Genomic DNA, 15,091 nt, shown 5'->3' with positions numbered 1-15,091 from the left:
CTGGGAGAAGGACGTCCATCTTCCGATTTATGTTGAAAGATGGACGTCCTTCTCTTTCGAAAATGAGCCCCATAGCAACATAGTAATGACAGCAGATAAAGACCTGTTTTCCCAACCTCAACTAATGCTGATAGCTGCATGTTGTCTCTTCTTCTCTGTAAGTGGCACTTAGATGTCCTCTGTCTCTTGTCAGGTAGGGTTTAAGCACCTGCTTCATACTTTGCTCCAGTTCCTTTCCAACCCCACCATGACATGTAGTAGCTGAATGAACCTCTAGTGTGACAAATGTTTAAGTAGAAGTCTAGGTGGTATTTTGATTACCACTGTCATTTGAGTTGTATAAGTGAATAATTGTAGCACCAAAGGAGAAAGGGCATTATAAGCGAATAAAACAAATAGTCTGGCTAATACTGAGATTAAGGAATTTCTCAAAATATGATTTCAAAATTTTATTAAAAAACAAAAGAAAAGGTGTTACCATAGCTCTGTGACTACAATAGCAATGGGTCTAATTAGAAGAACAAAAATATGATTTAAATCATATGCTGAGTGTTTATATTTATAAAACAAATGGAAACTTACTTAGGGTATTAGAAATTTTCTTTTTGATACAGATTTTTAGAAATCCTTTCATACCCAAATCTGGGACCTGAATGGTGTGTTTAAGCCTGTAATCTATCAAAAAGAAACTTTCAAGTAAAACTTTCTTCGGAGGGCAGTGGCAGAGAACTTTTGTTCCATTCCCCACCCCCCACCACTCCCTGTCACTGGTCCAGCCTCCAGCAAAGAGAGAGCTTGTGTTGTGAAGGCAAAGGTCGGTACTCCTGAAGCTTCCCGTGGCCATGGCGTTGTTTTCCTTTTTCACCCCTGTGTTTGTGGCAATTATATGCATTTTGGTTGTCATTATATTGAATAGCAAAAGAAAATCAAGCAAAAAACAAGAAAGCAAGAACAACCCCAAGTCGGAATCTCGCCCCTGGGTGGATGAAGACCTGCAGGACAGTACTGAGCTTCAGTTAGGAGAGGAAGGTAAGGAAAAATATCTATGAAAATGAATCACTGTGAGTTTGTCCTATAGTGTGAAGAAATTCGTTATTGAGAACACAAAACGGGGAGGGGGGGGGGGTAGACACACACATGCAGAAAACTACAAATGCCTCAGCACCATCCTGGCTTTTTGTTTTCACTAATAAAGATTTTGTAATTTATATAGAACAGGAGTACTGTTTGTTGTTAATGTTTTTGGTTTACAGCCAGCTAGTCTCAGCATTACTAAATCCAATATATTTTATTTTTATATTTTGGTTCCTCAAAATACCTAGTTCCAAATTACAGATTTATGCATAAAATAACTTATAAATTGAGATGTAGGTTCAGTTTTAAACTGGATTATGGTTAGCAACTGTACCCTAACCCCAGCTTTTTCTAACCCCTGTGCCCCAGTGTCCCATCCTCAGCTATATTGTTCATTTGAATGACCATCTACATAAGCCCAATTTCATCCAGCCTATTCACAGTGGAAGTACCACTGGGCTACCGCAGCAGCCTGGTGAGTACTTCCCACCCCTAACGCGCCATCATTAATCAGGCAGTGCTGTGCGCTGCCCGGTTACTGCCAGGTTAGGTCAGGAGCCCTTACCACCACCTCGGTGGGTGGCGGTAAGAGATCCACCACGAAATGGCCGCAGGGCAAGTGCTTTGCTTGCTGCACGGCCATTTCCTGCAGGAAAGAGAGACTTCTGGCATTTGAAAAACACACCGACACCAGCGCAGACGCCCTTTTGCCGCAGCTTGGTAAAAGGGGCCCTTAGTGCCCACATTTATCGGACTCCATCTTTCTCATTGGTCTCAAAAAACTTCCTTATAACATTTTTTATCTTTATCATAATGTACACTTGAATCCCAATCTGGATTTTCACCATAATATCAAACATTATGTCAAAAACTATGAGGGACAATTGAAAAAAAGCACTTTGCTCTCAATATGTTGGTCTTATTTACCATCCGTTTCCTAATACCGTTCAACCCCATTATAACGTGGTGCTTGGGGTCCAAAGAATCCCATTGCGGTATAAGCAGATCATATTAGAAATTCCTATTCATTTGGCTGAATGAGTGGCCTAATGGTTAGTGCAGTGAGTTTTGATTTTGGTTTTGATTCCTACTGCAACTCTCTCTGACCCTGGGGCAAGTTACTTAACCCTCTTGTTACCTCAGGTACAAAAATCAAGATAGTGAGCACTCTAGGAATAGAGATAAGTACCTGGTTATAATGTGAGATGGGTCTCTGCCCTGAACATGATAGTTTAGCGGATTATAAATGTCAAAATTAAATTATACAATACTATAGAATAAAATTAAAAAGGGAAAAAATAATGCATTCTGTATTTATTCAACCAATGAGGATAATTGAGAGCCTCAAACCGCCACCTTGTCCAAACAATAAAGGACCCCATTTACTAAGCCGGGCTAGAGGCGTGTTTGTGCTTTTAGCACACACTAACCATTAGCGCGCGCTAACTGTGTAGGCGCTCACAATATTACTTTGGGTGCCTACATAATTAGCATGCACTAAAAACGCTAGCTCACCTTAGTAAACAGGGCCCAAAGTACATAAGACTCCAATAATAAGACTCTGCTGAGACCTACTTCCTGGCAAAATCTTACCAAAAAGAGAGACTTCACTAGAGACTAGAGACACCCTGTATTTGTTCACACCGGAGCCTGCAAAGGCCTCTCCAGTACTATGTAAGCCACATTGAGCCTTCAAATAGGTAGGAAAATGTGGGATACAAATGTAACAAATAAATAATTGTTTTTTAAATGAACTATAATCAAATAAACTTTAGAGTCTACTTAATGTGGTTCATGTTTTAAAAAATATCAGGGGTTGCGGAATTATTGTTAGTAATATATCATTTATCTTTAAAATCAAGCATGGTACAGGAAAATTGGAGGGTGGCCAATCTAATGTCGATTTTTTAAAAAAAAGATTCCAGAGGAGATCTGGGAAATTATAGACCGGTGAGTCTGATGTCGGTGCTGGGCAAAATGGTAGAGACTATTATAAAGAACAAAATTACAGAGCATATACAAAAGCATGGATTAATGAGACAAAGCCAACATGGATTTAGTGAAGGGAAATCTTGCCTCACCAATTTATTACATTTCTTTGAAAGGGTGAACAAACATGTGGATAAATGTGAGCTGGTTGATACTGTGTATCTGGATTTTCAAAAGGCGTTTGACAAAGTACCTCATGAAAGACTCCAGAGGAAATTGGAAAGTCATAGAATAGGAGGTAATATCCTATTGTTGATTAAAACCTGGTTAAAAGATAGAAAACAGAGAGTAGGGTTCAACGGTCAGTAAAAGATAGAAAACAGAGAGTAGGGTTCAACAGTCAGTATTCTCAATGGGGAAGGGTAGAGAGTGGGGTTCCCCAGGGGTCTGTGCTGGGACCTCTGCTTTTTAACATATTTATAAATGATCTAGAGATGGGAGTAACTGGTGAGGTAATTACATTTGCTGACAAAACAAAGTTATTCAAAGTTGTTAAATCGCAAGAGGATTGTGAAAAATTACAAGAGTACCTTACGAGACTGGGAGACCGGGCATCTAAATGGCAGATGACGTTTATTATGACCAAGTACAAAATGATGCATGTAGGAAAGAGGAACCCAAATTATAGTTACGTAGTGGTTCCCCATTAGGAGTCACTGACTGGGAAAGGGATCTAGCCGTCATTGTTGATGATACATTGAAACCCTCTACTCAGTGTATGGCAGCGGCTAAAAAAGCAAATAGAATGTTAGGTATTATTAGATAAGGAATGGAAAACAAAAATGAGGATGTTATAATGCCTTTGTATCTTTGTATTGTTCCATGGTGCAACCACACCTCGAATATGGTGTTCGATTCTGGTCACCACATCTCAAAAAAGATATAGTGGAAAAGGTACAGAGAAGGGTGACAAAAATGATAAAGGGGATGGGACGACTTCCCTATGATAAAAGGCTAAAGCAGCTAGGGCTCTTCAGCTTGGAGAAAAGACAGCTGAGGGGAGATATGATAGAGGTCTATAAAATAATGAGTGGAACAGGTAGATGTGAATCACTTGTTTACTCTTTCCAAAAATACTAGGACTAGGGGGCACACAATGAAAAACTACAAAGTAGTAAATTTAAAATAAATCAGAGAAAATATTTTTTTCACTCAACGTGTAATTAAACTCTGGAATTCATTGCCAGAGAATGTAGTAAAAGCAGTTAGCTTAGCGGGGTTTAAAAAGGTTTAGATGGCTTCCTAAAAGAAAAGTCCATAGACCATTATTAAAATGGACTTGGGGAAAATCTACTGCTTATTTCTAGAATAAGCAGCATGAAATGTATTGTACTGTTTTGAGATCTTGCCAGATACTTACATTAATTGCCTAATTAGGTCAAAATTGACATTAACAAACAAGAATCTGGAGTTAATTGGCATTAATTGTCCCTAAACAGTGTGATCATGTTATCCCTACAAAAGGCAGTTATGTGGGCCCCTGATCCCCTCCTTCATCCTTTCCACACTTCTCTACCTCTGTCAGTCAGTGACGTAGCCACAGGTGGGCCTGGGTGGGCCAGGGCCCACCCACCAGTAGCATACGTTTAGTGGTAGCTGGTGGAGATCCCAAGCTCTATCAGCTGAAGACTTCCCTTTGATGGTAAGCCGAGGTGGAAAGAAGCGTTTTCTTGCCAGCTGAGATATTTTTTTGGTGGTGGTGAAGAACACTTGGTGCCCACCCACTTCTTGCCTAGGCCCACCCAGAATCTGCTGTCTGGCTACGCCCCTGCTAGCAGTCCCTTCACCTCACATCCTTCAATGCCTCAGATCCCCTCAGACATGCTTCACACCCTCTCTGAGAACGATAATGCCCACTCTCCTCTCCTGCACCCTCTCTAGTCCCCTTATACACACCCCACTGCTGCTGAGACTCCATTGCTTACACTCTTCACCCTCCCTCATCCTTTCATATCCCCTCACTCTCTTCCCACAATGTCCTTTTAATCCCCTCAATTGCAGTCCCCTCAACAAGAGCTCCCCCAGCAGTGCTCTTGGTCTGCTTCAGAGAGGCTGTAGTTTTGCGCACTGTGCTTCAGGGGAGGGGGTGGGAGCTCTGAACCAGTACACATAGCTCCTGAAGCACTGCTTATGCAGCTTGGGGAAACAAAACTGAACTGTTCCTGCTCCACTGGCCACAGCCTCTGACTTTAGTCTCTGCTGGAGGAATGGGCAGAGGAGGACCCAAGAGAAAGAGCTGTGATGTAATGTAAAGGGTAAAGAGCCATGGATTGATATACAACCTTTCTGTGGTACAACCAAAGAAATTTACATATATTTTATGCAGGCACTTTCTCTGTCCCTAGTGGGCTCACAAATTTTCAAATCCTGCCATAATGCTGGTAATCCAGAACTCACCATGTGTTGTTACAGCACATAAAATAAAGGGTCTAATATTCAAAATGATTTAAATGGCCAGAAGAGACTCCTGGCCGTTTAGATCACCTGCCTGAAGTTAACCAGGCATATTCAGTGGCATTTAACCAGATTGTGAGCCCTCCTGGGACAGAGAAATATCCAGAATACCTGAATGTAACTCACCTTGAGCTACTACTGAAAAAGGTGTGAGCAAAATCTAAATAAATAAATAAATAAAATAAATAGTGCTCCTGAAAATTCCTGATTAGCAGAGGGGTAGCTAGGTGCGTCGCCAAGGGAGCAACCGCTCCTCCAAATGGACTTCTGACGGTGCCGGCACCTATTTTTCATTGGCAGTCTGCTCTCCCCTCCTCCCCGACACCTCAACCTGGCTACACTTCTGCCAGTTTGCACTCAAGAAGAACCAGTCTATTTGGGGATATTCTGGGGCAGAGTCAGTACTTAGCAAGTGAAGATAACTATATAATTAGGACCACATAAAACGCAGTCCTGTCTTTATGCGGTTCTTCATAGCCGGATAAGTACCAAATATCTCACTTAGCCAGCTATGTTTTAGCAGGGCCCCTATACTTGGAAATTCAATGGAGTGGAGGAGTGGCCTAGTGGTTAGGGTGATGGACTTTGGTCCTGGGGAACTGAGTTTGATTCCCACTTCAGGCACAGGCAGCTCCTTGTGACTCTGGGCAAGACACTTAACCCTCCATTGCCCCATGTAAGCCACATTGAGCCTGCCATGAGTGGGAAAGCATGGGGTACAAATGTAACAAAAATAAATAAAATAAAATGCTGGAGCCTGGACTTATCCCAGCATTGAATTTCTGGGATTAGTGCTGGTGGCAGTCAGCAAAATGCTGGTCACCACCAGCTGAATATCAAGCCCAAAGAATATATCAATTAATGAAACAATAAATCATCAAATATATATTGAGGATAATTTTATCATAGCTCACCTAGGTTGGAGGTCCACGTAGGCATGCATTTTGGGACTTTAGAAAATAGCCTCACAAAACTTGTAACACCTGCATACATTACATCATGTTTTGCGACTCCCCCCACAATCTGCTCAAACTGCTCTCCCAACCATGCCTACACTCAGGTTGTGTAAGAGGCATGAACAGTCACCATCCCTACTTTTTGCGTGCATAACCAATGAGGTAATGTTTAAATATGCCTTTAATACGGTGTGAGCTTTCAAGTTTAATTTTTGTCAATGCGCTTGTTAGGTTGTCAATATTCTATCCAGTTTTTAGCAGATTTGTCTTTTTCAAGACAAAGTTGTTTTTTTTTTTATCCCATTGGATGGTTTTTGTACCTCTGTCACTTTGGAACTTGATACCATCAATAGACCCCTGACGCAGGCTTTAGTTGCTGAAACACGGACTGTGTCGTGTCTGTTGAATAAAGTGAAACTGAGACGCCCCCATTTTTGAAGGCTCCTTGTGCATTTTGTTCATCTGCTTTGACCCTTGTACTTTTGGATTCCCTCTCCTTTGTTATCTTTAATACCCATGAAACAGGGTTTATACAAGGAAAAAAGTTTATAAAATTATCCAAAAAATTAATATTAATTATATAATTCTATCACACAAACAGGAGGCTCTCTGTTTAAATGGCAAAAGCCATGATAGGAAGTTCTAAAATAGTCAATGCCTGTGGTTACCTGAGGAAGACCATCCTTTCACTGAGTAAAGCTATCAGAACTGAGGTATTTGTGGAGTTAAATCTAGGAAAACAACCAGCCAGTGGAGTGGGTGAGGAATTTTTTTGTATTATATTGAGTAAGTGTACACTAGAAAAATAGCTTCCAGTCCTGGCTGGCTGTCTTTTCACATCTAGTTAAGTTTGTTCTTGCCATCACAGTACTTGAGAAGGATTATGAGAGAACCACTTATATAGCAAGGCAAATTAATAGGAAATTAAACTGAAAACAGGGAGCACTTCGATGAAAAAATTAAATACTTGCCCAAAGCTAATATATATACAGAATAAGAACATAAGAATAGCCATATTGGGTCAGATCAATGGTCCATCTAGCCCAGTATCTTGTTTCCCACAGTGGCCAATCCAGGTTACAAGTACTTGGTGGAAACCCAAATAGTAGCAACATTCTGTGCTACCAATCCCAGGGCAAGCAGTGGCTTCCACATGTCTGTCTCGATAACAGACTATGGACTTTTCCTCCAAGAACTTGTCCAAACCTTTTAAACTCAGATACACTAAACGTTGTTAGTACATCTTCCGGCAAAGAGTTCCAGAACTTAACTATTCAGTGAGTGAAAAAATATGTCCTACTATTTGTTTTAAAACTATTGCCATGTAACTTCATTGAGTGTCCTCTAGTCTTTGTACTTTTTCAAAGAGTAAAAAATCGATTCACTTCTACTCGTTCTACACCACTCAGGATTTTGTAGACCTCAATCATATCTCCCCTCAGCCGTCTCTTTTCTAAGCTGAAGAGCCCTAACCTCTTTAACTTTTCCTCATATGAGAGTAGAGTGATGTGGTAGTCGTGTTAGTCCACTTTTCTTGCCTTATGACGGAGCCGAATCAGTTGATTCGCTGGGCTTTTGCTCTAGCTGGCAGTATAGGTGTATCACCACATGATCTTTCTCAGAGGAAGGTATTGCCTTAGAAAGCTAGTCAAAAATGTATTAAGTAAGTCCAATAAAAACGATATCAGTTTTATTTCTATTTATTACCTTAAAGTGGACTAACATGGCTACCCACACCATGATTTCCTAAGGAATCTCTCAGCTGTTCCTTTATTCTTTAACACCACTAAACCGAGAAAATGTGCAACAGAAATGGGGCAAGCTTTATTTTTGAGCTAGAGAGGAGATGTGCTTGGTCAGTGATGCACTCTATGTGGACTCTTTTCTTGCTTGGATAGTCTAAGTAGAGCTCTTATTGGAATTTGATGGAAGGCTGGAACGAGTGATAACTTACGAGTGTTTACACAGTGTTAACAGTGCGTTGAATGCTAATGTGTTTTAGTTGCAGGGCCCCTTGGAAAGTTATGCTCATAAATTGGCCTCTTTGAAAATTTACTGAGACTGAGTGCATATATTTTTACTCAACATTTCACTGAACTCTTAAATTTAGGAGCATAAAAGGTGGATGACAACAGTGGCAGACTTAGAGTGGAGAAAAGAAGTTAGGTGCTTAGCACTGATTTTCAGCACTAGGCTCATAAATTAGGCCTATCAGCGATTCACAGGCCTAAATTTATTAAGACAACTTTTATATTTTTTAAGTTTTATTTTAAATTTCAATATAACATTCAAGCATACACTTGAAAAAGAAATCAGAAAAAAGACAGAGATACAGAATTCCACTTATTAGAGGAAATAAACATCATCCATTAGTCCACAGTATTGCTGGAGTCAAGCAATAAATATAAATATAGAAAAGGAAATAAAATCATAACAAGGCAGATGAATCCTATACAGTGACAGCCAGATTATGTGCTAACCAAAGGGAACTACCATTGCAGTCGGATCACCCTCCCAAGACACCAGAAATTCCAACAATTGCTTAGGTTCAAGAAATAAATCACGACCATTCAATTTTTACATGACAAATAACAGGAAATTTGAACAAGTATGATGCTCCCATCGACAAGACTCTTGGACAGAATCCCCCCAAAAGTCCTTATGGCACCTTGGGGTCACCAAAGAAGAATCATAAAAATATACGAACTTTAGAACCCAGAAATTGTTCATACATATATCTGAAGTAATTATATAACACCAAATTTCTGTCCAGTTCCAAGGCAAAAGGTTACTAACAGAGTAGATGTAAAAACCCTGTATTTCCACCTTAGCCTGGATAACCCTAGACTTCTATGAAGGTATCTTCACAGTTTGCTGTAGGGACAGATCCAGTATCATGATGGCATCCCATATGGCATCATAGTCGACTGCTGCTGATTTCTGTAATCCACCAAGGGTGGCACTATGCTGTGCTGAACCAACCCAACAGCACCAAAAGTTGTTGCAGTGTCAAGCTTTGATCCCCGATAACCTCTCTCCTAGTCATCTCGAAAAGGGGGTGAGGGAATGGGGCATTCCACGCACTGGCTCCTTGCTCGATGAGGCTAAATTCTGCCCCTTCACAGACAGTGCGAAAGCCAACAAACTGCTTCCCAATCTCGGTGGAACCAGTCTATCTTCTGGGCTCAAAGACACCCACTTTGCACTAAGGTCCGATTCATTGGATGACGGATCCTCCAAAGGCACTGTAGCAGATCCATGGGTCATGATGCCAGCAACCTCAAAGAAGGTCTGAATCAGCTCAAGAACAGAACTTTGCACCCTCAGGTAGCACAAACGGGGAGAAAAATGGCTTAAAACAGACACCAACACAGGAGCTGACTCACAACACTTCTGCCTCAAACACCATCTTGACTCCTGCAGGTTTGAGACACTCTTTGTCTGGTTTCTCCTCAGAGGCCTGTCTGATATGGATGGCCATACAACATAGCCCTCTAAGTCACTGAAACACACAAGCCCCTCCACCTCAACAAGGTGGTGACCCTTTGGAGGGGTGAGCACAACTTTTAAACTCCTAAATTAAGATGACATCAGCTGAAAAATTATGTTCCTACGTTTGGCTGAAACTAGGGCACAAGTTTAGGAGATTATTTTAGGAACATACATTTAGGAGCTCAGCATTTTCTGAATATTGGGTCTGCTATGTCTACAGCTTTTATGTTTACACTCCGTAAATGAATGGGTATCCAGAGTGAGTTATGATGCAAATAATCATAAACTTTTATTGTGCTATTGCTTAATATTTGTTCATAGTGGACCTCTGTAGGATTGACTAGTGTTGCAGCCTCAGTTTGCACGTCTTTACTGTATCATATACAAGAAAAAAAAAGTAGTAGAAAAATTCATATACATTTCTGTGTGAAGTGAATGATGTATTAAATTATGACATGTTCTGAAGGGGAAAAAAAGCATTTACTAGTTCAGGTATCAGTTTGAATCTTTTCCATCTTGCAGCAGCACATTTATGCAAATAGGAGGAAAAGATTAGTTGATCTTGCTGAATCAATTTAATTATTACAGTACAGTTTTTAAATAATAGCCAGACCTGAGAGTATCCTTTCTAAAAAAGGCAGAAAGGCAGCACATGCATATTAATCAGAATAATTCTGTGAGCATGTGTGTGAGAATGGATATGCATGACAAAGGCATTCTGAGTCCATGACTACATCTGATGGTTTTTGTATGTTGAACAATTGCAACAGTATCTGAAAGTCATAAATGTGAGACCCAGGGGTTAGCTATAGAATTATCTGTAAGAGTGAGTGTGCCATTGTGTGTGAGATTACATTAGTCTAAGGCTTTGTGCTGATGGAATATTGTAAATTCAATACAAAAATTTAAAAAAAAAAAGACAATGAACTAGGACATCACAAGAAACAAATGAGGTCTCAATGATCAGACAGAGAATGAATGCATAAATAAGGAACACAATGAAACCTGAGCAAAATACATGGAATAATTTCATAATGGGCTGCCTTAAAAATGTCAAAAGCATACCTACTTTACAAAGGCAACGTGGAGGAGCATAATCGAACGGGGCCGGCCATCTATATGGGCGGCCATCTTCAAGGCCGGCTCCGTAAAGCGTCGTCCCGACCGTATTATCGAAACAAGATGGCCGGCCATCTTTCATTTCGATAATATGGTTGGAGCCGGCCAAATCTCAACATTTGGGCCGGCTATAGAGATGGCCTGCATTGGTTTTCAGCGATAATGGAAACTAATGGGGGCAATCTCAAACCCGGCCAAATCCAAAGCATTTGGTCATGGAAGGAGCCAGCATTTGTAGTGCACTGGTCCCACTCACATGCCAGGAGACCAACCGGGCACCCTAGGGGGCACTGCAGTGGACTTCAAAAATTGCTCCCAGGTGCATAGCTCCCTTACCTTGTGTGCTGAGTCCCCTAAATCCCCCCTAAAACCCACTACCCACAATTGTACACCACTACCATAGCCCTTAGGGATGAAGGGGGGCACCTACATGTGGGTACAGTGTGTTTTTGGGGGGGGTTTGGAGGGCTCCCGTTTACCACCACAAGTGTAACAGATGGGGGGGATGGGCCTGGGTCCACCTACCTGAAGTACACTGCACCCACTAAAAACTGCTCCAGGGACCTGCATAGTGCTGTGATGGAGCTGGTATGACATTTGAGGTTGGCATAGAGGCTGGCAAAAAAATTATTTTTAATTTTTTTTGGGTGGGAGGGGGTTGATGACCACTGGGGGAGTAAGGGGAGGTGATCTTCGATTCCCTCCGGTGGTCATCTGGTCAGTTGGGGCACTTTTTGGAGGCTTGGTCCTAAAAATAAATGGACCAAGTGAAGCCGCCCAAGTGCTCATCAGAGCCAGCCTTCTTTTTTCCATTATCGGCCCTACGCCCCCGTCCTGCCTTCCTTACCCTGCCAAAACACCCCCTTTAACTTTGGCCGGCCCTGTGACGGAAAGCAGTTGGAGCCGGCCAAAATTGGCTTTCGATTATACCAATTTGGCCGGGTTTAGGAGATGGCCGGCAATCTCCCGATTTGTGTCGGAAGATGGCCGGCCATCTCTTGCACAAATTTACAGCTGCTCCAAAGAAAGTGTAAATGCCTGCATGCATTTTATGAGACTAATAGACCTCAATTTTAGAGATAAGGGTGTTTGAATGACTCTCTTAAATTAAATAAGAGAATGCGCACAGGTAAGTTGGAGAATGCTTTCTCTGGAAGTTGGATTTTACAAATGAGTTCTGCAAAGGTCAGCTTGTTCACTTATTCTTTTTAAAGATTATATGCAGCCTCTAGCAAACATTCAGTGCTTAAATATACACCAGCTGATATTCAGTGCTAATTAACTGTCCCATAATGGCTCCTGGCTGGTTTAATAGCATTTAGGGGCCCTTTTACAAAGGCACGGAAGGCTTTATACATGTGCAACGTGCACCAAAACTGAGACTACTGCCAGGCTAGCGCACCCCTTCCGGCGGTAATTTTGGATTGTGTGCTCCCATACTGTTGGGACTATTTCCTACCACATGTGGCATTTTCGGCATTAATCGTCAGTTGGCACGCGCCAACCGGTCACCACATGTGTAACGCGTGAGCCCTTACCGATAGATCAATGGGTGGCGTTAAGGACTCAGGCTATAAATAGGTGCTCTCTGGTTTCAATTTTACCACAGGCCCTTTTCCCAGGCTTGATGGACCTTCGGTCTGTCCCAGTATGGCAATACTTATGTACTTATTTTCTAGCATGGCGCTAACCCAGCGATACTTGGGGGTAATCAGGGGGAGCACTTAACGCTCCCTCAATGGGTGGTGTTATGTGCTACCTCCCCCCCCCCCCCCTCCCGGCCATGAGATAAGTGAAATCATGGCTATGGTGCCCTTTTACCTGTAGCAGTAAAAAGTGCCCCTACTGCTAGTGTAGAGCCCTTTTTACCACAGCTTGATAAAAGGACCCCATAATTAGGATGTGGGAATCAGCACTAAGCACGATTCTATAAAGGGCTATGAAACAACAACAACAACAAAGATATGTTTTTTACCATCTTTGTAATAGATGTTCCTTATCTGAAGAGGTAGAGGAGCCTTTTTGGATATTGATGCCATTCTGGCTAGCAGTGTAGGGGGCCGCAACTGCCTAGAAATACAGTAGGATGCCAATTATCCAGACTAACCTCTGGAGAGAGCAATCCAGATAATTGGACATTCCTTTTCAAAAAGAGCACACACTTTGAGCAATTCATGTTGAGCATTATTTTTTGTTTTCAATATTACATGGGAAAAAATACCAAGCAATTTCCGATGTTATACATTGTTTTACTGTATATCAGGCATAATGTGATAACTATTAAACAGAGATTATGATTAAAACATTTTTAAAAAATAAAGAACAGAAGCAGATCAGATAATTGGACATCTGGATAGTCAGAGTTTGGATAATTGGTGTCCTACTGTATTACTAGTAGACCTACTTATCTTGGGTGGGCCCAGAGGGGAGGGTGAGGGAGGGGAGGGGAGGGCTCAGCTCTCAGGGAGCCAGGGTGGCCTTTCTGTTTGGGGGGTTCAAGATGTACAGGAAAGAGGTTGGAAGGAGATCAGAACGCATGGGGGGGGGGTCAGAAGAGGATTTGGACCTTGAGTTGGGCGAGGAAGTTGGCAGAAGGAATTGGGCCTCTGGGGGGGGTCAGAAGGGAGTTTTAGTAGGGGGTTAGGAGGGGGGTTCAGAAGTCTTGGTGGGGGCTCAGGTCAGGTGACAGCTGTGGCCACTATGAGTGTCTGTGTTGCATATTTTTGATATTTTTTTTCTAAAATAGACGTTCCTGCTGCACATAGCTGGCTGTAGACATCTATTTCACCATGTATTTTAGAACTGGCTCTGTGTAGAAGATCTGGTTCTGAAATACTACTGTCTGACTTGGACATCTGATTTCCAAGTTCAATGTCTTTTCTAAAATGCTGCTCTATGTGTCTTTATAAAATATCTGTATAATTAGAAGAAATCACACCTTGAATGCAAGTACGGGCATTTACACATAAATACATATGCCTAAAGCCATTTTACATGCATATATTATAAAATAGATGCAAAAATGACTATCAAAGTACCTGTAATGCTTAGATCCAAATTGGTTGAGCATACTCGCCCATTATTATTTTCTCTGCTCTGGCTTCAGTAAGACAATGGATTGATTTTACAGCGTTTTTTAAAAAGATCTTTTTATTGATTTTCTGTTATGAAAAGTGTACAGAACTTGAAAAAACAGATGCATTTACAAAATGTAAACAATATACAAAATCATGTAAAGTAGCAAACTTGTCAGCATCATCGAAGACAGCCTCAAAAATTTACAAATCCATTAAAGGGTTTTTTTTAAAAATCTATAAAACTGTATATGGCTTAATGCCACCATTGCTTCACAGTTGAATTCAAGATTATATTCCAAGACAATCGCCACTCATCGCAATTGGCACTGCTTACGTTTCCAGAGAATTTGAAATCAGTGTTGACAAGGCATATGGGAGTCAGTTCTCTATGTGGGCCTCCATTCAAGTGCCCCGATGCTGCATAGTGAGAGCTTTTTCTATAACAGTACAAGTCAAAAACATGCTTTACATAGAGAAAATACTTTATAAAAATCCCTTTATAATGCTATTTGTCTTTTAAAGAATTCCTGCACTGTTGAACAACACAAAGCTCAGGGCTCTTTATGACTGTCAGAGTAGCTTTTTCACACCAAAGTAATTTTTGAATACAATTGAAAATATTAAGCCCTGAATTTCAAGAAATTGCTTGAATAAATGAAATGATTTGCATTAGATCTGAATCTTTAAAAAAAACAAAGGTTAATGAACACTGTTCATAACCCTGCAGCCCATGCTACAATGTTCTTTAAAAGTTACAGTAACAAGGTTGTACAAGTGTTGAATTATTTTGACACACACTGAGAGCTTTTTAGAAAAGGGAGAATTTTTGCAGAACTCCAAAGATTAATTCAGGTTCCTCAATCCCAACTGATTCCGATATGAAAAATATTGCTAATCTCTGAAGTGGTTTCCCCATAATATGCTAGAGAC

At 41.1% G+C, this 15,091-nt stretch overlaps 1 protein-coding gene across 1 annotated transcript in view; it reads left to right on the top strand.

Annotated features, from left to right (window-relative positions):
* Nucleotides 1–789: 789 nt before the first annotated feature.
* The window catches only part of IYD (iodotyrosine deiodinase), a 30,024-nt gene continuing 15,722 nt past the window's right edge, over nucleotides 790–15,091 (top strand). Inside the window, exon 1 of the mRNA XM_030195511.1 lies at nucleotides 790–1,029. Within this exon, the coding sequence (XP_030051371.1) occupies nucleotides 843–1,029 (187 nt within the window). The 5' untranslated portion in view covers nucleotides 790–842. The remainder of the gene's footprint in view (nucleotides 1,030–15,091) is intronic.

Source organism: Microcaecilia unicolor, chromosome 3 (assembly GCF_901765095.1).
Source record: "Microcaecilia unicolor chromosome 3, aMicUni1.1, whole genome shotgun sequence".
Classification (NCBI taxonomy): Eukaryota; Metazoa; Chordata; class Amphibia; order Gymnophiona; family Siphonopidae; genus Microcaecilia; species Microcaecilia unicolor.
Note: the sequence above shows the minus strand (reverse complement) of the source record. Positions and strands in the feature narration are given on the sequence as shown.